Below are 19,712 nucleotides of genomic sequence, written 5' to 3' on the forward strand. Positions count from 1 at the left end.
TTTCTGAAGGGGTTCGGTTCCGTTGTTTACAAAGCAATCTTGGTTGGAGTGCGGTGAATGGTCCCTTTGCTCAACTGTCGGCAAGAAATACAAAATTATGGTTTCAATATCGTCCTCCGCCTGCAGACTGTGCCTAAATATTCCACCTACCGATTCGCTCGTGTTTTCGGTGTTCGACACCTACCAAGGTAGAGTGTTGTCGCAGCTGATCGACGAACTGTTCGCTATAAAGGTAAGCGTACCATCGCGGCAAACTACCCGTACGATCGTTAATTTTTTGTCGTTCGTTTCCCCCCGTCCAGATCCTGGAAGACGAACGGCTGCAGTCGCTTTGTATTGAGTGCGTAAATCGCATTAACACGGTGAACAAAATCAAGCAACTATTTGTGACGAACAATGGTAAATTGCAACAAATCAGTCCGTCGCCCGGTAGCTTTGTTGAAGAGCTGGTCTATGAGGTGTTCGCCTCAGGCAACGAAGAGTGTGCTAAAATAGAAAATGCATCAATCAACTACGTGATTGAATCAGCGCAACAACGGAACAAACCAACTGCTACCGAAACGAGCGCATCAACAGGCGAGCTTTTGAGCAAGCTTTGCCCCTCTTCCGAAGAGGACAACACCTTCGATGACGAATCAACCGAGCTGTACTGTGAAGACGAGCCAGAGGATGAATCGGCCACGAAAGAGGAGACACAGTGCAGTAAAACTAGCGCATCCGAGCCGAAAGAAGCATTGGCAACGGAACAGCCCAAACCGAACCTGCCAACCCCTGGGCAGCTGCCACAACACAAGTGCTACTTTTGCGGTACCGTGTTCGAGAATTCGCTGCAATTTACCAACCATCTGCCGAGCCACTTCAGCGAGGTGCCCTACGCCTGCTCGGAATGTGACGGGCTGGTGTTCAAAACGGTACGGGAAGCGAGCAGACACATCGGTTTCCACGACGCACGCGAACGGCCGTTCAAGTGCCGCATCTGCCCGTTACGCTTTCCCAAGCGGACCAACAGTTTAACCCACGAACGGAAAATGCATCGCTTTAAGCTGAAGCGTATGGCGGAGAAGGATAGCAAAGCAAATGGATCCGCCATTGGTCGCAGATCGGACGATAAAGGCACAGCAAACAGCTCTATCAGCAGGGAGCAATCTGCCACTCCGAAGCGGGAACAGCCGGAGTGTGAAATTTGTAGCAAAAAGTTTACGGCGAAGAAAAACCTTACCCGCCATTTAATGATTCACACCGGTGAGAAACCGTTCAAGTGTGAGCCGTGCGGCCTGTCGTACCGCCAGTCGGGGGAGCTGAAACGACACAGCTTGCTGCACGGGGAAGAAAAGCCCACCGACAACAGCGGCAGCAGCTTGGAACGTGTACCGGACGAACGACCGAAGCGTGCGAATAAAAGAAGAGTCAGTGGGAAGTGGTTGCTTTCGTGCTAAAATTTCGTCTCATTTTTACTTCCACTAGGAGTAGATTTATTATCACTTAGTGTGTGAAACTAGCAGTTTGGCATTCGTTTGCTACGCAGACACTGGCTGACTACGGAGGTAAAACATACACACGTGCGTACGTAAGTACTGCTCATTCTATCTGTTAACTTTAGGTCCTAACCATACTCTAAGCTACGTGTCGAACGGAAAACAAGCATTAGCTATTCAGCCTCGGTCGTCTTGACTAACTTTTGGCTTTAATACTCTGACTTAACATGGCTGCCGCGGCACACCGCTTGTTGGCAGTACATTTCTTTGGCTGTATCGTTCGCTTGCATAATCTCGCACGATTGCCTAACAAGCAGTCTCGTTGTACGTACTGGCCCAACAAATACGCATTCGCTTAACAACACTCTCTAACGACTATCGCTCTACTAGCTCCCTAGCTTTATCAGCCTGTTAACGATAACAATACATCCAATATCGAATTAAAAGGAAAAAAAGTGCAATCAATTGCATTTATAAAACCAATCCTTCGTACACTCTAATACCCTCGTTATACTTTGACCTAGAGAGGAGGGAACAAAACAATACCCCCAACCAGTCAGTGGTCGGCCAGGTCCGGTGGTTGCTGGAAAACATGCGTTAATACTGACTCTTTTCCTATTCGTCTCAATTGTCCTCTTCCTCGCTGTGCGTGCTAAGGACCTGCTCCTGCCACCAGTCGTGCACCTCGTAGATCATGTTTGCCTGCGAGTGGCCAAATTTGCTCATATTTGCCTGCTGCTGCTGCTGTTGCTGCTGCTGCTGCTGCTGCTGCTGCTGATGATGGTGCAGATGATGGTGGTGTGGCGCATGGGGCGAATGTTCACCCCCATGGCTGAAGCTGCTGTGATGGTAGTGCAGATGCAAACTGTGCCCACCGATTTCGCTCAAATGGGACGCCTTCACGCCGACGCTGATCGATGGTGGGGCGCGCTGTTGCTTCTTCTTGCTCAGGTAACGGTCCTTCTCGTTCTTTGCCTGCGGATCGGACAGGGTGGGGGCGAGAAACTTGCGCCCGCTGCTCGAGCCGGTCGAGTCGGACCGGTTCAGTACGGTGGCGGCCGTTTTCTTGCGATTCTTCGCATTGTTCTCAATGTCCTTCGCCGTCTGGTCGGTGATCGTGTCGGATGGGTCCGGTCCGGCCACCGCATCCTTGCCGGTGGGCGATTCGTCCGCCTGCTTCGACAGCTGGCCCGGGCTGGTCACGGCGGACGACGGCGCCTGGGAGGTGGTGGTTGACGACTGCAACGGCGATTGCGCTTGGGAGGGGTGGGATTGCGTTTGCGTGGCCTGCTGTTGCTGCGCCGGTTGGGCAGGGGTCGGCTGTTGCTGTGCCAGTTGTTGGCTGCTTGTCGTGGTACCGGTCTGTTGCTGTTGTTGCTGCTGCTGTTGCTGTTGTTGTTGCTGTTGCTGCTGTTGTTGCTGCTGTTGTTGCTGCTTTTGATCGTTCGTTGCACGCAGCCCAGCAATGAGCGAGTTTTGTTGCTTCTAAAAATACAAGACGAATGAAAATGTTGAACGCATGTAAACGTAATTGTAACACAGCAAACGGCACCACTTACCGCAACGTTGTTTGCGCGAATCTTTTTCAAGCAACCCTCCAGCCAGGTGCGAATCGTCTGCTTGGCCACCTCCTCCTCAATTATGTACTCAAACTCCTCGCGTGCCAACAGTTCCTCCAGCTGGAGCGCTTTCCGTATGTCGACCGACCGATACGAAAGCATGCTGGTAAGGTAAGGGGGGGGGGGGGGGGGGGGGAAACAAAACCAATAAAACCATGCTCTCATCCACTTCCCATGGGGACGTTGCTTACTTGATCACGTCATGGAACGTGACGTCCTCGCCGTTGTGCAGCTTGTCCAGCTCGTAGCACATGTACTTGAACAGCAGCCGATCCTTCTGCGGATCGCACTCGAGCCTGCCCTTTAGCAGGCGCAGAATAAACTTGACGCGCCGCACCGGAATCACACCCCGCTGGTGTATGTCCACGATGTTCCAGGTGTTTTGGAAGTTTCGTATATCGGCGTAGGACAGCAGCGCATCCTCCTCGTTCGAGTAGAAGAGCGAAAAGTTCTCCATGATAATAGCTACAGTGCGAGGGTAAAGGAAGGATACAAGTTAGCTCAGAGGAACATGGAGGATGCAGACGAAGGCTTTTGCGGATCTTGATACTCTTGATCCGTCCCTCCACCGCCCCTTATCGCTCTTGCTGTAACACATTACCGACAAGCAGGTTCAGCACGATGTACGTGATGATGACATAGAAGGTGCAGAAGTAGATCAGGCTGGCCGTGAAGTTGCCACAGTCCGTCTCCCAGTAGTTGGCGGCCGGCGTACAGTACGGTGGCTGCACCATGCAGTCGTGCATGATCTTGTTCCAGTCTTCGCCGGTTACGATGCGGAACAACATCGCCACCCCGGTCACCGGCGAACCAAAGTTTGCCCGCCTAAGGATGGAATCGTAAAGTGTGCGTATGCATGTATGTAGGTGTAGGTGTGTGTGTGGGTGGGTGGGTACAAAAGCATGTGGTCGGGCGAAATTCCAGCGCCGAAGATTGTTCGATTGCGCAGGGAAGATGGGTTAATGAGTATGTTGCACAAAAATGTGCCGATAAATGAGAGAAGAGTGCAGGAGCATTTTTGATTATATTGAATGTTATTTAGAAGAAAAAAATACAGTAAGAGTAAACAACCGAAAGATGCGTAAGTTAGAAAAAAAACAAGACGAAATGCACACACACACAAACATTTAAAGGGATTTTATAAAAAAGGTATAGCGAATTATGAGCATGATTTTTTTTTTGTTTGCGTCAGAAGATAGCGAAGAATGAAGCGTTTGGAAGGGAAGAGAAGAAAATGTATGCAAATTAGTACGGAGTAAAACGGTAAAACTATCGAAAGATATAGCAAGATATAGAAAGCAACAAACAGAAGGACGGTAAAGAAAACGGTAGCAACAGGGCAGGAAACGTTACTGTTTTCGTTAAATATGCGTTCGTTTTTTAAGGGAGTTGACTAAAATACATACGCAAAAGTACACACTAGTAGTACACATTACACGAGCAGGAGCAATCGAATGTGAGGGAATGAACTGTGTGGATGGTGATCAAGGATAACACGCATAGAGATACGCATAGAGGATTGGCTATGAAACGGTTCACTATATCAATAGCGGTAGTCTACTAAATTCGTTTAACAGAACTAGAGTTGTCTATAGGAGTGATGTACGATACAGACGCTATATAGTGATATAGACGATGGATTCAGTGCCAGATGAACTATGAGCTGCTGGTGTGTGTGTGCAATTGGATAGCAAACGAAAGCACAGGTCTGGTGGTTGAAATTGTGTGAACATTTTAAACTTGGTAAATTAATAGCTTGAAGTAGCAAATACGGTGGCAAATTTTAATGACAAATAGTAAAGAAAAACACGTAAATGTAAATGCATCTTAAACGAGATAATTGATCGCTGAACTGATTGTTGACAGGATGATTGTTTGTCGCCAAACATACTTGTATTGATTCTATCTCTATAGTCATTGCTTTGAAAATTTAAAAGCAACGGGCATATGCTATGCTTTCAATGTTCTAGTATTGCTTTTTGACAATTTCCTTATTGTGTGACGTAATCGTGTTTAATTAATTACTGATTGGTTTTTCTATATTCGATATAAATGATCAAGTGTTTCTAAGAATTTATCAGATTATTCTAAAAAAATATCGTTTAATTTAGTGATACTTTTTGGATTTGGAACTGCCATGCTCTAATTATATACATATTTTTTTGTGGCAATTTCTGGCATTTTCCCCATTTTTTGGGACTTTTTGGTGGTCTAACAAATATTATCAACGTTGGTTTAAATTAAATAAATATCGATATTGTATGTTTAATCCTCTCAAAACGACATTTGATATTTTCTAAACAAGCTGTGGAAACTTTATACTGTTTTTTTTTTCAAAATTATATATTTAAATAAATAAATCTCTTTAAATAAATTAAGCTCTTTAAAATTGTTATTTTGATATTTTTTGTAAACACTCTCATGATAATGAAAGGATTTATATCGCTATTTACTTTCATCTGACGATAAACTCGACCGAAGTGCTGAAATTTGTATTACTTCAAAGACGATTTAACATTTTGAAGCTAATGTTTAATTAAAAACATTTAAATGTATCTTAACGATTCATAAAAAAATCTTTTAAAATTGTAAATGAATTCTCGTGGTACACCAAGGTACATGTGTACATGGTATAAAACAAAACAATAACCATACCAGCAAAGCAGTTACAATCCATTCCAAATGCACATGTACAACACTTTGCGGCAGTTCATTCTATTTTTGTTTACACTTGGTTTCTCACTTTAGCCAAGGTACTCGCTAGAAGAAAGTTTTTTTTTGTAGAACGAGCTGTGATCCTCAAAATGACTCTATTTGAGAGTAGAATAGAACATGTTTCAAACCGATGCTCAACACGACATAAAGGGACACAAACAATCAATAACACTGAGAAAAATGCTGGTGTGTAGTAAGGTGGAAAAACAAATACCGAACGGACAAAGGTTGAGAAAGGAGAAGAAGGTACGTGTGCTTGGACACAATAAACTCACGCGATATGCAGCGATACAGAAACGTAGATCGTTAGAGAGATAGAGAGGGAGAAAGAGAATGTGTGATTTTGCAAAAAACAAATAGTAGGGATAGGAACAGAAACAGCATTCGAGTTGTATGCATACGAACATGGTAGGAAAGCAACACAGAGTTGAAATCGGAAGCACTTACTCTCGGCACCATTTACCTACGAACGGTCCTGCTGGAACGTCGAGCTAGCGCAAAGGGACGAGCTTTCGAAAGCTCAATCTAAATCCTATCTAAAGCGGAAGCTCTATGGACACACTCAAGAAACGGTTTAACATCTGGCTAGGCTCGAGCCCAAGCTGATAGTAGTAACAAGAGCGTAAGCTAATTTCGTGTAAGAACGGCTGCTGTCTGACATTTATCACCTGATCAACTGCTCCTGTTTCTGCTGCTTTGAAGGTATAGATCTTGCCCTCCCTCATGCTAATACAGTACAAAAAGGACCCCCGCGAAATGCGTAATGTATTAAATTGGTACGAAATTTGCGCAACATAAAACCAAAACACATTTGTGGATGGAAGGAACGGAAAATTAAAACAAAACAAAAACACACACACGAAGATGAAATTTAAAGTACGGATAACAGCGATGGATGGCAGATGAATGGGTGAGCACAAGCACAACAACATGTACCATGTGTGTGGGGTCGAACGTAAGCTGGCCGCAACTGGGCCGAAAACCGTTGCCGGTGCGGCAAATGCTGAACGAACATCACTTATCCGGTGGTTGGTGGCATTTTCGTTATTTAATCTATCTGTTTAATCTATCGGTAGCTCACTCTCTGTATCTCTCTCTCTTTCTGTTATTTCAACAACATACTCAACAGTGGTCAGGGTGAGAAGAGCAGTAGGTTCACTAAATCACAAATTCCGAATGCGCCAAACAATTTTGCCTCGAAAGCTTACCACCAGTGCACCACCGGAATGATGGGACAGAGCAGGGAACCATCCTGCGCCGACGGGAGTGGTAAGTGGGAAAGCTACACATACACACACACACGCGCATACAAACACACTCACACAACGAACCTCCGTTAGGGAGGATAACACAAGAGGAAGGGAGGTTTGAGTGTAGCTTACTCACACCGGATCCCCGAGGTGGCACGGGAAGGCCCAGTGTCCCAGTTCGTTCAGCATTGGTCGGCGGCAACTCTGTGGCAGCTGGAGTAGTGTGTAACTATTTCGTTTTGCTTCTGCTGCTCTACCAAACGGTTCCGTGGTTCGGCGCACACCCGGAACCACGTTTTGCGGCACTTGCGGCAAGCTTACTTCTCGGGCTGCCTGCCTTCAATGGGGAAGGGGATCAAGAAGGAATGCCGGGGGAGAGGGGAGTGGGGAAAGCATGGCCGATCCGATCTGCGGGATCGGATGATGGTGTGGCGAACTGATGACATTAGGCGACGAATGATCAATAACACGTGTACGTGAAACATATCACTAAGGCGATACATGGAATTTAATACCAGTTTGGGCCCATCGGTTGGCCGATTAGTCGGTGTTCTAATTTAGTGACAAAGGGGGCGGGGAGGGGGAAAAGGACTCGGGGAAGGCAAGAACCAAATGTTGTAAGGAACACAAAACAAAACAAAACAAAAAAGATACAAATCAACAAAGCACGCCCCAGGTGTTTAATAAAAACGAGTTGTTCGGTGAGCGAAAGAAGGGATCACTCGCCGGCTTGAACAACTGGGTTCCGTTTACGGACAAAAACAAAAGTGGGGGAAAAAACAACACACACACACACACATATACTCGCGCGCAGGCGGATGCTAGCGGGATATATTGGGTCCGCCTCGCTCCCGCACTGTTACTTACCGGCCGATGCCTTCGCCGTACTTGACCGTGCCGAACAGTATCGTACCGGCGAGGGCGTAGAAGAACACCAGCAGAAACATGCCGAAGATGATGAAGAACGATTTGCACACCGACACACCGACGGTAAGCATTAACATTTTCAAGGTCGTATGCTTGCCAGTTATTGTGAAAAATCGCAATATGACAACCATAAAACCAATGAAATATGATAAATCGCTCTGGTGGCGTAGTGGAATAGTAGTGGATTGTCCCCGGACCGCGGCGGCATTATGATGAGGCAAGATTCGGAAAAATTAATACCAGGTTGGAATACCGAGCCGCTTGTGATTGGATTCACCGTGTGGAGGAGGGAAGGTGGATGCATTTTCACTTACTCGCAGTGTGGTTTGCAGAAAGATCCAGACAACGCCGGCGACGGTGACGAGCAGATCGTACCGATTGCGGCGCGACTGCCAGTAGCCGCGCGGCGTAAAGGCGATATTCTTCATGACGACCTCGATCACGAACACGAACGTGAGGATGGTGCTTACGATCACCAGCCGCTCGGTGTGTACTTCGTCTTTCGTCCACTGCGAAACGAAAAGAGAGAGAGAGAGTTTTTCAATTTCAATTTCAATATAGTTAATTGTCTACTTAAGGTATAAGGTATAAGGATATCTTAACTTGTTCTCTTACAAATTAAAAGCTACGGAATTGATCAGTTTTCCGTTAGGGGGGTTAGGAAGGATTAGGAGTAAATGGGGTAAAGGGGGTTAGGAAGGATTAGGAGTAAATAGAAGCGGGAGCGGAATGAGGCATATGAACAATTGAAATCCAACAAATGAGATTTTTTTTTCGAAAGAGCGTATGTATTGCAAAAGTGGATCAAAGTTCCCGAATTGAATGCGTCTTCTTTCTATAGTAAGAGGAGTTTCGAGTCGAAAAGAGTGTGGAGGGACGTAAAGATTGATTAAGGAAAGAAGAGCCGGGCTAGTCTGTTTGGTGCTGGAGAATCGATGCGATAAAACACGCTGTTGCCATTACATACGACGTGATTCTAGGGATTCGAGACCTATGATTTGAGTTTGAGGGAACATAAAATTGAAGAATACTTAATTATGGGTCGAACTAAGCTGCAATAGAGCTCTTTAAAGCAATGAGGATCCGTAAAGTATGTTCCGATTCGACGTAACATGGCAAGAGCACCAAAGGCCTTACTAAATGCTGTCTCAAGATGAGTAGTAAATGAACGTCGTTCATCGAGTATAATGCCAAGATCTTTTAGACGGAGTCTGTTGTACATTCTTAATAGAATATGGGTAAGATATAGTCGAGCCGCTGAAGGATATAACAGTACATTTAGGGAGATATAACAAAAGATCATTAGATACACACCATATAGAGAGAAGATTCAAAAGTCTTTGAAGAGATATACAATCAGATAAGGATGATATAAAGGCCGGGGGACATTGTCCGTACTCGCTAGTGTAATTTCGATTTTTACTAGCGCATCTGGCTGCGGCTGGTGGAAGCTTTTTTGGTCATCGAGGTAATGTTCGTGGCGGATCTCGTTTTTCAATGCAAAAATGGATGTAATGCGTGCAGAACATGTGTATCTACCTTTTACAAAACTTTTCTCGTACGAATTAAGTAAAAAACATAGAAAAATAACGTATTTTCTGGAGCAGCCCCAAATTGTTTGGCAAAATGCTTCGGTCAGCCGCCACCAGATACGCTAGTGAAAATCGAAATTACACTAGCGAGTACGGACAGTGTCCCCCTGCCTTAAGGCATTTTGATCTTTGAGCAGGCATTTTGTTTACATATTCATCTGAAATTGGAAACTAATTTTCTGTCTCATTTTTGAAAACGGGGACTAGCCAACAAGAATTCCAAATCTTTGGGAAGCAAGCAGTTTTAAGTGACTCATTGAACAAGGCAACCAAATGAGGGGCGATAATATCACTAACACATTTAAGAATTGATATTGGGATACCGTCGATGGGACTTGGGGATGAAGAATGTTTGATGTGGGATAAGGCAGTTAAAATATCTGATTCGGTGATAAATAGTAAAGTAACGTCGAATAGAATAAAGTACGTCAAGATGGCGTGGAGGCGTCCGCCATTAAGGCCGGGATAACGGACTGGCAGACGAAGGCGCGAGACCGTGAGCGGTTTCGGACACTCCTGAGGCAGGCCAAGACCGCAAAGCGGTTGTAGTGCCGGATAAGTAAGTAAGTAAGTAACGTCGAATACATCGGAAGAAGAATAACAGAGGGCTTCGGATAAGTTATGATTATTTACGTTAGTATGAGAAAAACCATTGGAAAAAATGTGATGCAAATACAGAGCATAAACCTTCTGGGGATGTAACGACAGATTGTCCGGAGATCATGGATGAGGAGATAGAAGAAGATCTAGGAAGTTCAATGATAGTTTGTTGCTGCCTGCTACCAACTCACCGTAATCGAAAGCAGCATACTGTTCACCAGCACCACCACGGCGATGCATCGCTTGAACGCAATGTGCTGCGTAATGTCGTAGACGAAGGCGCGGAACTTACGGCCATCCGGCCGGGGCGGCAAATGGAGCGGCTGGGCAATCTTTAGCCGCTTCTTCAAATCGCACCAACGGCGCTGATCGACGGTCAGCAGTGCGGTACCCTTGTTCTCGGAGTAGTTGGCAATGACCACGCCAACGAACAGCGTCAGACCGATCATACATCCCAGGAAGATGTACACGTGGATGTAGATTGCGTGCACCGGGCCGAGCGCTTTGATCAGCACGTCGCGCACATCGATCCACCCCTTGTACGAGAGCACCTCGAACAGGGCCAGCATGGCGTCGCCGATGTTGTCGAAGTTGAAGCGGCGCGGGTTGGCCCACACCCGCGGCACCAGCATCGACGGGTAGGACTCGTTCACGCCCGGCGTCAGCTTCATCTTGGTGACGAACACGCGCCGCATAAACACGCCGACACAGTCCTCCCGCTTCTCGATGGTGGGATCGTTGCAGCGGGCCAGCCGGCCCCCGTACAGCTGCACGCCGTAGCTGGCGAAGATGAACATCAGCAGTATGAGCAGGGTCGAGACGAGCAGTATCTCCTTGAAGCCGCGGCACAGCTCGTACACCACCTTGCGCATATGCGGCACGAGCGTGAAGATGCGCAGCGGGCGCAGGCAGCGCAGTATCATAAGCAGCTGGGCGGACGAGTTGCTCGGCACCTGGCGCGGCATCCAGATGAGGAAGCTGGTAGACACGACGTAGATGAACACGTCCAGCACGGACGCCACGTCCTTGATGTACGCTTTCGGCGTGAAGAACAGCCCGTCGGCCAGTATTTTCAGCGCCAGCTCGAGGCTCATAAAGATGACGAACGTGTACTCGGCCACCTGCAGGGCAACGTGCTCCATCACGCGGTACTGCGGCGTTTCGAACATCATCGAGATGCAGGACAGCGTCGTGACGAAGATCATTACCCAGTCGAGGTACGTTACCAGTCCGAGGAAGTTACTACGAGGAAATTCAAAGGGAAACGATCACCATCCATGCCGGAAACCTTCCGCCCCATTAGCCCGATACTTACTGAAGACTTTTGTACTGCACCTTGCGCTCCTTCCCGGTGAGTGGATCCTTCAACCGCGCATCGTATCGGCCGTGCACGATCCGCTGGCAGATCTTGCGGAACCGGCTTTCCCGGGGCACCGCAAACAGGGGCGTATCGAAGAAGGGATGATTTTCGCGCAGATCCTCCTCGCGCTGATTGCGGCGCATCTCCGCCTGCTGCCGCTTCGCCTGCAGAATCTTGATGTCGAGATCGTGCGGTCTGGCCCGGGAGGAGGTGACCCGGCTCGCCGCCCCAATGTCCCCATTCTCCATCAGATGCTCGTACGTTTGCTTCAGCTTGATCGAACCGCTCCGCACCGAGCGCCGAATCGACCGGGAGCCAAACTTTTTCTGATCCACCCGCCACGGCTTGGTCTGCGTGATCGTGCCCTGCGGCTTCAGGCCCGCCTTGGTGCCGGCCACCGGCAGCATCGACGAGTCGCCCAGCATTAGCCGCTGGTTGTTCGAGTCGTTGATGATGTGCGTGATCGCGAGCTTGCGCAGATCGCTGCCCACCATGCAGACTTTGGCCGTTTTGTTCATCACGTTGATCGGGCGGTGCTTCTTGTAGGCGATGCGCGAATCCCAACACTCCGGCATCGGGCGCTGGTAGCCCTCCAGGTCCTCCGGTTCCATCTCCAGCACGAACTGCTTCATGAACGATTCGCGCACCTTCGGCAGGGTGAAATCGTTCGGGATTTTGTGCAGTATCGCCATCTGCGGCGAGTCGGGGAACTTTTCGAAAATGCGCAACCGAAACGGTAACGTCTCCTTGATCTCGGCGCTCTGCTCGCGGAACTTGAGCTGCTTCAGCTTTTTGATGTCCTCGTCCAGCTCGAGATTGTCGAGGATGACCGCCACGAACAAGCTCAACACAATCTGTGGGGAGAGTGCGCAAGAAGCGCGTGTTTGTTAGTAAGGAAATGGGAATCAAGCAAAGCGGCGACAAAGCGACAACTTACCAGCGTCACGAACAGATGGTACAGGATGAAGTAGACCGCAACGAGCGGCGTGAGCGTTTTGCTCGTTCTTATCATCGTTTCGTCCATGACCTCGACCCACGCCTCCTGCGTCAGGATCTGAAACATGGACATGAACGCGTCCGGGAAGCTCTCGAACTTGGTGTAATCGCACAGGAAGCAAAACAGCTGCATCGAAATGCTGGAGCTAATGATCAGCAAGCACATGGTGAAGATGATGAGCGAACCGAGCTTCTTGCCCGGTCCGAAGATCTTGTACACGAAGCCTTCCAGCATGGGCGACGCCTTGATGAGGCGCACCACGCGCAACACCTGGAAGTAGGTGAATCCGCTCAGGTACAGCGCCGGGATGATGTGGAGCGTTGTGCCGATCGCTAGCAGCAGCTCGAACTTGTGTATCGAGTGCTTGAAGTAGCTGCGCCACCCAAGACAGTAAATCTTGAACAGTGTTTCGAGATCGAGAAAGAACGTGAACGTAATCTCGATGTAGTAGTACTTCTCGTAAAACACCTGCCGCTGGCGACCGTCGTGCTTGAAGTGCATCGTTGCCGTGACGATTCCGTTCGCCAGCACGACCGTCATGACGAGCATGCGGAAGTACGGCGAGCGCAGGATCGTGTGGCACGTTTCCGGCGCAATGCCGCCGTGCTTGTTGTCGTCGATCGTGACCAGCTTCCAGCCGCTATCGTCGCCGGTGATGATCTGCGACGCGGTACTGTTCTGGATGTGGCCCCGCACGCCCCACATCTGCTGGAACTGGACGCGTATCTCGTTGAACGTTTCCGTGATGACGGCGATGAAGACGTTCTTCACCAGCCACGCCAGGAAGAAGATCATCGTGCTGAAGTAGAAGGCGGCGCGCCAGGCGGGCAGCGAGTCGATCGCCCGGTACATGATGAACACCCAGCCCTCCTGCGAGGCCGCCTGGTACACGGTGAAGATGCTGGTCGCAATGTCCTCGAACCCGGTAAACCCCATCGCGTAGTTGCTCAGGAAGTCCATCTTCATGCACTTCATGCCGGTGGGGCACTGGTAGCCGGAGTTCGGGTCGAGCGAGCAGAACGTGTCCGGGATGGCGAGCGAGTTGATCGTCAAGCTTTCCGGCTCGGTCGTGTTCAGCACGCAGTGGTTCTTGAGCTCGCCAAAAAATTGCACCCCCAGCAGCCCGTACAGCGACATGAAGAACAGGAAGAACAGCGTTACGTTGTAGATCTGCTGGCTGGAGCGCTTGAAGATTTGATTGATGCGGCTCTTGGGCATCGAGAACTTGAGGAAGACGCGCAGGAAGCGTATCATGATGAGGGGCCGCGGTGCCCGCACCGTGCTCAGGTACGAGAACTTGGGCACGATGCCGAGCATCTCGAACACCTGCAGGCTGACGGAGAGCCACAGAAACAGCACCATGGAAGCATCGAACTGGCACCAGTGGTCCTTAAAGTATGGTGCTTCGCCCTACCGGGAAAGGGAAAATGGTTGCCTTTTGGATACAGATGATACAAAACACTCCTACATCACTATACTCACCCGCAATGCTCCGCGGATATGTATCTTGGCTATCATTTCGGAGGTGAAGAGCAGCGTAGCAACCGAGTCGCAGCAGAACGTGCAGTACTGCAGGAACGGGTGCCGCTCGAAGGTTTTCGGTGTGTTTAGCGACACGGACGTCAGCGATATCAAGGCACACAGTCGCATCAGCCGGCGGACCCACAGCTACGGGTGCGATGACCGAAAACACAGTCGGAGCACACCATTGAAGCGGACCGATGAAACGAAGAGGAATGGAAGGGATTAGTTCCAGCCGTTGGCAGCCTTTGGCAGCGTTGGTGAACGAGCAGGGAGTAACTTTTCGTAGCGCAAGAATATACATATAGAGGCGATATCGATTTGGCAAGGATTTATGGTGACTTCATGCCATGCATCATCGGTTTACGGTACCGACAAAACGCCGGAGCATTGAGCATGCTTTTAGATTGAGTGACCGTTTTGCCTTTTTTTTGCATTTAGATGTGTTTGGTGTTTAGGGTTATATTTTTAGCATTCCTCTCGTTCTCGACATGCGAAAGCAAAGCGTTAAAAGGAGCATGCCAAAAACAACGCATTTACATTTGGAATAACTATCATTATATGGGGAGGAATGAATGATTGGTTTTGGAATGGAGATTCGGGGCGGGACGAAAATAGCAACATAATGATTTTTTCAAGGTAAAACATACAGTTTTTGTCAGGATAAAGAAAAAAAGCTTTTCTATTAAATATATCTACATATATCAAAAGCAATTAAGGAAGAATTTTATTGAAGCGAATAAATTAAAGCAAAGTTTGTAATACAGTCAAAATTCAATAGTTGAACGCTTTTTAGTTGGCATGCTTTTTAGTTGAACGCTCGATAGTTGGCTGACAGTTCAATTAGTAGTAGTAGTAGTTTATTTGAATTCGAAGCATTAAATGTAATTATGTTTTACAAGTTTTCCTTGCGATAATGGGTTCGACTCTTAAGCTTTCCTCATTAATGTTTTCTGTGTAGCAATTGCTGGATTTTTCGATTTTGTTCTGATGTTGAGTAGTAACGTGGGAAAAATTTACAAAAAAAAACCCACAAATTCTGACAGTTCAATTAAAAAGCACGCGTTTGTATGGAAAAATCGGTTATTGAAAATTTCACAAAAATCTGAGATCTGGCCTGCCTAGAAAAATTTCATAAATTTTATGTATGGAAAAACGTGCCAACTAAAAAGCACATATTCAATAGTTGGCAGGGAATCGAAGTTCAACCAATGAGTTCAGACTGTATAGGTAAGTTCACGCTTGTTCTTACTTTTAACATACCAGTTACCACTCGAATGGTTTAAAAACTCCCAAATAAAAATGTCTACACATTAAGGCTTTTTTTTTAAATAATTGGAATGTTTGGAGTAATTAGCCGCGTTTACATTTGTAGTTTTACGAGCTTATTCAAATCGTCGTCATATATTATTATGATTCAAATCACGGATAGCTTCAAATTCTGGAAATTCGGCATGTTTTTATTGAATTTCTTCATATCCAGTCCCTGGCTATACTGCTTTTTAAATGCACATGATTAGCACTTTGTACTAGAATTAATTAAAAATGTGTCTGAGGCACTGATGCCATAGTAAATACATATTTTCGGTCGGTCAGCCACCAAAGGCATTCTTAGTAGTTTTACTTCAAATCGACGTCAGTATTATTTCTTCGATAATTCATATTAATCGCGTCTTCGAGCATTGACATACTTCGTGATTCATTGTGGAAGTAGTTATGAACGTGAAAACAACAGTATTTTATCATATTGTGCTCTGAATTTCATTTAAACCCGTATGTAATTCTCTCCTGAATTCAAAGCAAGATTTTTTATCTTGTTTTTTTTTTTTAATTCCGGGCAGCCGAAGCAAATTGGGATTTATTGCATAAAAATATATTTTAGACAGTGCTAACAACAAATAAAAAACAACGATATTTGAAGCTGTATGTGAGAAATGCATTGATGGCCGTACGGGAAATTCCGTCTATTCGCGTAGCATATCTTCGATTCGAAAACAAAATGCATCAAAACAAGAGAAAAAGAGCACTCAAACCCTGTTGGTTTTAAACCCGTTGTTCTGTCGATCAAGGAGCACACCGAAAATCGCAATTTAGTGTTCAGACTAGAAAAGAAGTTTAAAACCAAAAAGGTGTAGTGTATGTGAATTTGAAGATTGTTGACGATATTTTGAGGGTGTCCGGAATTCGAATCAAAACGTTCGTAATTTTAAGCATGAGCTCGAAATTGCCCGGAATATGAATGAAAATATCGTTGCATTTTCATGATTGTTTGCAATGTTTTGAGTAAAATTAATGTAATCTATTTATTATCTGCCTACCTATTAATTATTTGTTATGCTTTATATATTCAAATATAGCATCGCGACCGATTAGCCAGAATACAAAAAAAAAATACTATATTTATGATACATTATATAGCTCGTATACTGTATACGGGTAGTCCCATAGTAACAACATGCCCGGGTACAAGCCTCACATGGGCCATCCCCCCCTAGCAAGGACTGGCTCTCTGGCTGCGTGGTACTGAATAAGTCTCGAAAGCCTGTATAGGCTGGCATGTTCGCATAGGTCGCTACCCCAAAAAGAAGATACTTAATGCCAGTGCCATATTACAAACGTTACGAAATGTTTCTTAGGGAAAAGAAAGCTTAACTGCCCTAGTTTGGTTTTTTTCACACCAATTAACTAATACTGGATGGAGACGCCTGGTATTTTTGGTGTAAAACACCAGGCGCTTCCATCACCTTACCGTCGTCGTCGTCGTCTGACGTCTAACGAACGGGTGAAATGAATTTCCTGCTCTCTACTACAACCCATTAATCGAAACACCCTTCAAAGTTCAACGCCACGCTCATTTCACCCGTTTATCAACGGTACCGGGTGCCGAGCGGAACGGTTATCGGAACTGCCACCCAGGACGGGGGCAGCCCAATATGAGCAGCTGCGCGGCGTGGTTTATAAATATCACGACAGCCACTCGGCAACACCTGTCCGAAGTATCGGCGTTTTTTTTTTTATTTTCTATTTGTCGCTTTCATTTTCCGGCCTTCCAAGAAACAATGCCATCCAAATTGCTGGTGACACATAAAACAGTGGTATGGCTACGGTGAAAGTAATAGTGAGCGGTGTGGGACGTGCGATACGACTACGACACAGCGATATCGTCCGACGCTCCAGTACAAATGGGTGCGCCCGAATCGAACTGATTAATCGATTCCCGTCGGGTTGGGAATGCGAATCGGAAGCAAAGGTTTATGGCTATCGAATGGTGCGCTACGCAAAGACGGGGAAAGCATATGAGAAGCAAGACGCATGCCAGTAGTGTCACAGGCAGAAAGTAGAAAGAATGAAAAAATATGGTAGAACAAATGGAAGCAAAAATGAAAACGGATATTGAAATGAAAACATTCAAGGAAGGTGTGAATTCCTTCAAACAAATACCTTCACTACTACGTATGTTCAGCATTGGGGGTTTTTGTTTATCGTTTAGGTGGTTTAGCTTAGTTTAGTTTTCGCTTTTAATCGCTATCGTTAGTTTTATTCATTCATGATGAGTCAGATGATGATGATGATGGTGAAGATGTTGAGGCTCTACAGGCGGCAGAATTATTTGTTTTTACGGGATTACAATTCGACGGTGATGGTCCACAACAAGGCAACAACAGTAATGAGAATAACATGTATAAAGAGATATTAACAATAACAACAAAACATACAATTATGGTTAGCTATACACGCACGCACAACATACGCAAATCCAAATTACAACTACACACATTTAATTCAACGCAAAACACACACACACATGTACACTGGGAGTGGAGGAATGGAACAGTTTGTTTTACGGTTGTTTTCTTTGAAAACTGTCCCCCACCCTGCTCTATCCATATGAAATGGCGACAATGCACAATGGCAACAGCACAGAAAGGATTAGCGGAGCGTGAAGGTGTTGAAGGTTTACCACCTCCCCCTTTCTCACGTGTGCCGGATTATTGCGCAAACGGTGTTGCGAGGCGTCGTACAGTAAACTGCCTACCTTGTTGACCCATTCGATGTCCGCACTTTCGTTGAGCGACTCTTCCGGGCCGTAGTCGGCCAGGACCGGTTCGCCCTTGATGCTCTGCTTCCGGCCCAACATGTTGCTGGTTTTCTTTTTCTTCTTCGACGCGGACGCGCTGAGGCCCGATACCGCCGTCGCTGCGGCCGCGTTCGTCGACGCCGTCGTCGTTGTTGCCGTGGTTGTCGTCGTGGTTGCTGTGATAGAATATTCGCTTAACCTTGATCACGATCTCTCCCTCTCACTCTCTTTCTCTTTAGTGCACAAGCACACATTCGCACACACTTTCGCTGGCTCTCTCTCTTTCTCTCTCTCTCTCTCGCTCTATGATTTTTTCTCTTTTTCCACGACCAGGGGTTGATTTTTCCAAATTAAATCACCAGTCCAAGATGGCGACCGCACCGTGATGTGTTACAGCTTCCACAGCTGGCAAATCCACCCACCACCACCATTCACCACACACACACAGCATCGATGCATCATAAAACGCTGCTTTGCCTTACATCTTTGCAAATATGTTTTATGCTTTAGTAAGATTTCGTCGCTTTCATCTCGTTATGTTGGCGTTTGCTCAGCCTCACTGCTGGACCATTATCGATCGGTTACGGGGATGTGAGATTTTTGCAACCCCTCAACATGTCACAATGATGGCTGCCATCTTGAATTACTAATCTGGGTGTATTTTGCTGTTTTTCACTTATGCATCACATTCATCAAAAACTATAGGCAGTGATGGAACATTTAGAATATGCTCTACTTAAAAACACACACACACCCCGCCCCACACCCGGGAGGAAGATCCGGAAGCAAAGATGAACTGCCACTGATGTAACAACAACAAGAACAACAAGAACAACAACGGAACGGGAAGCAGCGAGTGTGAGCGCCCAGGCACACACGCACTCGCGGTGAAGGCAGATTCTGCACTGACCGTCGTGCACTTGGCACAGATCTTACGGTACCGCGCTCGCTCCAACCATTTTTTTTATCCAGCAGTGGAGAGATTTGATGAGCGCAAATGCGTGCGAAAAAGGGCGCGCGCGAGCGAGCAACCAGGCAGACGGGGGGAGCAGTGGATGCTCCGAAACGTGGGTAGGGGACGTTGGGAACCGGAATTCCAGTGCGCTTGTGCAGCATTTAGTATTTACAAAACGTGACCGCGAGTGTACGCTCTGTTTTTGAGGTCTTCTGTTATGTGTGCTATGTTTCTTGTTTTTTTTTTTGTAATAGACGGGTAAATTTAGCACTAAGAAAAACAAAACCGCAATTAGGTAGGCTTCGCATGATCAAAAATATAAATTTTATCACCAAACATGCTCCAATTTGGCACCTGTGGAATGCTGTGGGAATGTAAATGACAGAAAATTACGCCACTCTCTCTTTCTTCGTTTATTTTCTTCTCTCTTCTTCTCTCTCTCTCTCTTTTTCTCTCTCTCTCCCTCCTCTCTCTTTCTCTCGCTCTATTGATTGGGAGAGAAACGCACCATATCACATGCAACAGGTTTGTTTACTACTCCAGCGTCGTCCTGAATGAATACTACATCACTAATCACGCAATTGTGTTTCGGGTATCCTTGCCAGGAAATTGGGTCAGCTGTT

At 46.7% G+C, this 19,712-nt stretch overlaps 3 protein-coding genes across 3 annotated transcripts in view; 2 read left to right on the forward strand and 1 right to left on the reverse strand.

Annotated features, from left to right (window-relative positions):
* Positions 1–19,712, forward strand: part of LOC120949101 (uncharacterized) — a 252,172-nt gene that overhangs the window by 84,003 nt on the left and 148,457 nt on the right. The window lies entirely within an intron of this gene.
* On the forward strand, positions 10–1,438 carry LOC120951706 (zinc finger protein 93-like). The gene is made up of 2 exons (XM_040370560.2): positions 10–232; positions 303–1,438. The coding sequence occupies exons 1-2, from the start codon at positions 98–100 to the stop codon at positions 1,434–1,436; spliced, it is 1,269 nt and encodes a 422-aa protein (XP_040226494.2). The 5' UTR covers positions 10–97; the 3' UTR covers positions 1,437–1,438.
* On the reverse strand, positions 1,422–19,121 carry LOC120951703 (sodium leak channel NALCN). Its single transcript, XM_040370554.2, has 11 exons — positions 18,093–19,121; positions 14,018–14,203; positions 12,476–13,945; positions 11,494–12,392; positions 10,370–11,420; positions 8,301–8,495; positions 7,927–8,144; positions 3,696–3,919; positions 3,286–3,559; positions 3,035–3,197; positions 1,422–2,960 (listed from the first exon to the last, which is right to left on the reverse strand). The coding sequence occupies exons 1-11, from the start codon at positions 18,192–18,194 to the stop codon at positions 2,100–2,102; spliced, it is 5,643 nt and encodes a 1,880-aa protein (XP_040226488.2). The 5' UTR covers positions 18,195–19,121; the 3' UTR covers positions 1,422–2,099.

The sequence above is a fragment of the Anopheles coluzzii genome, chromosome 2, assembly GCF_943734685.1.
Source record: "Anopheles coluzzii chromosome 2, AcolN3, whole genome shotgun sequence".
In the NCBI taxonomy this organism is placed as follows: Eukaryota; Metazoa; Arthropoda; class Insecta; order Diptera; family Culicidae; genus Anopheles; species Anopheles coluzzii.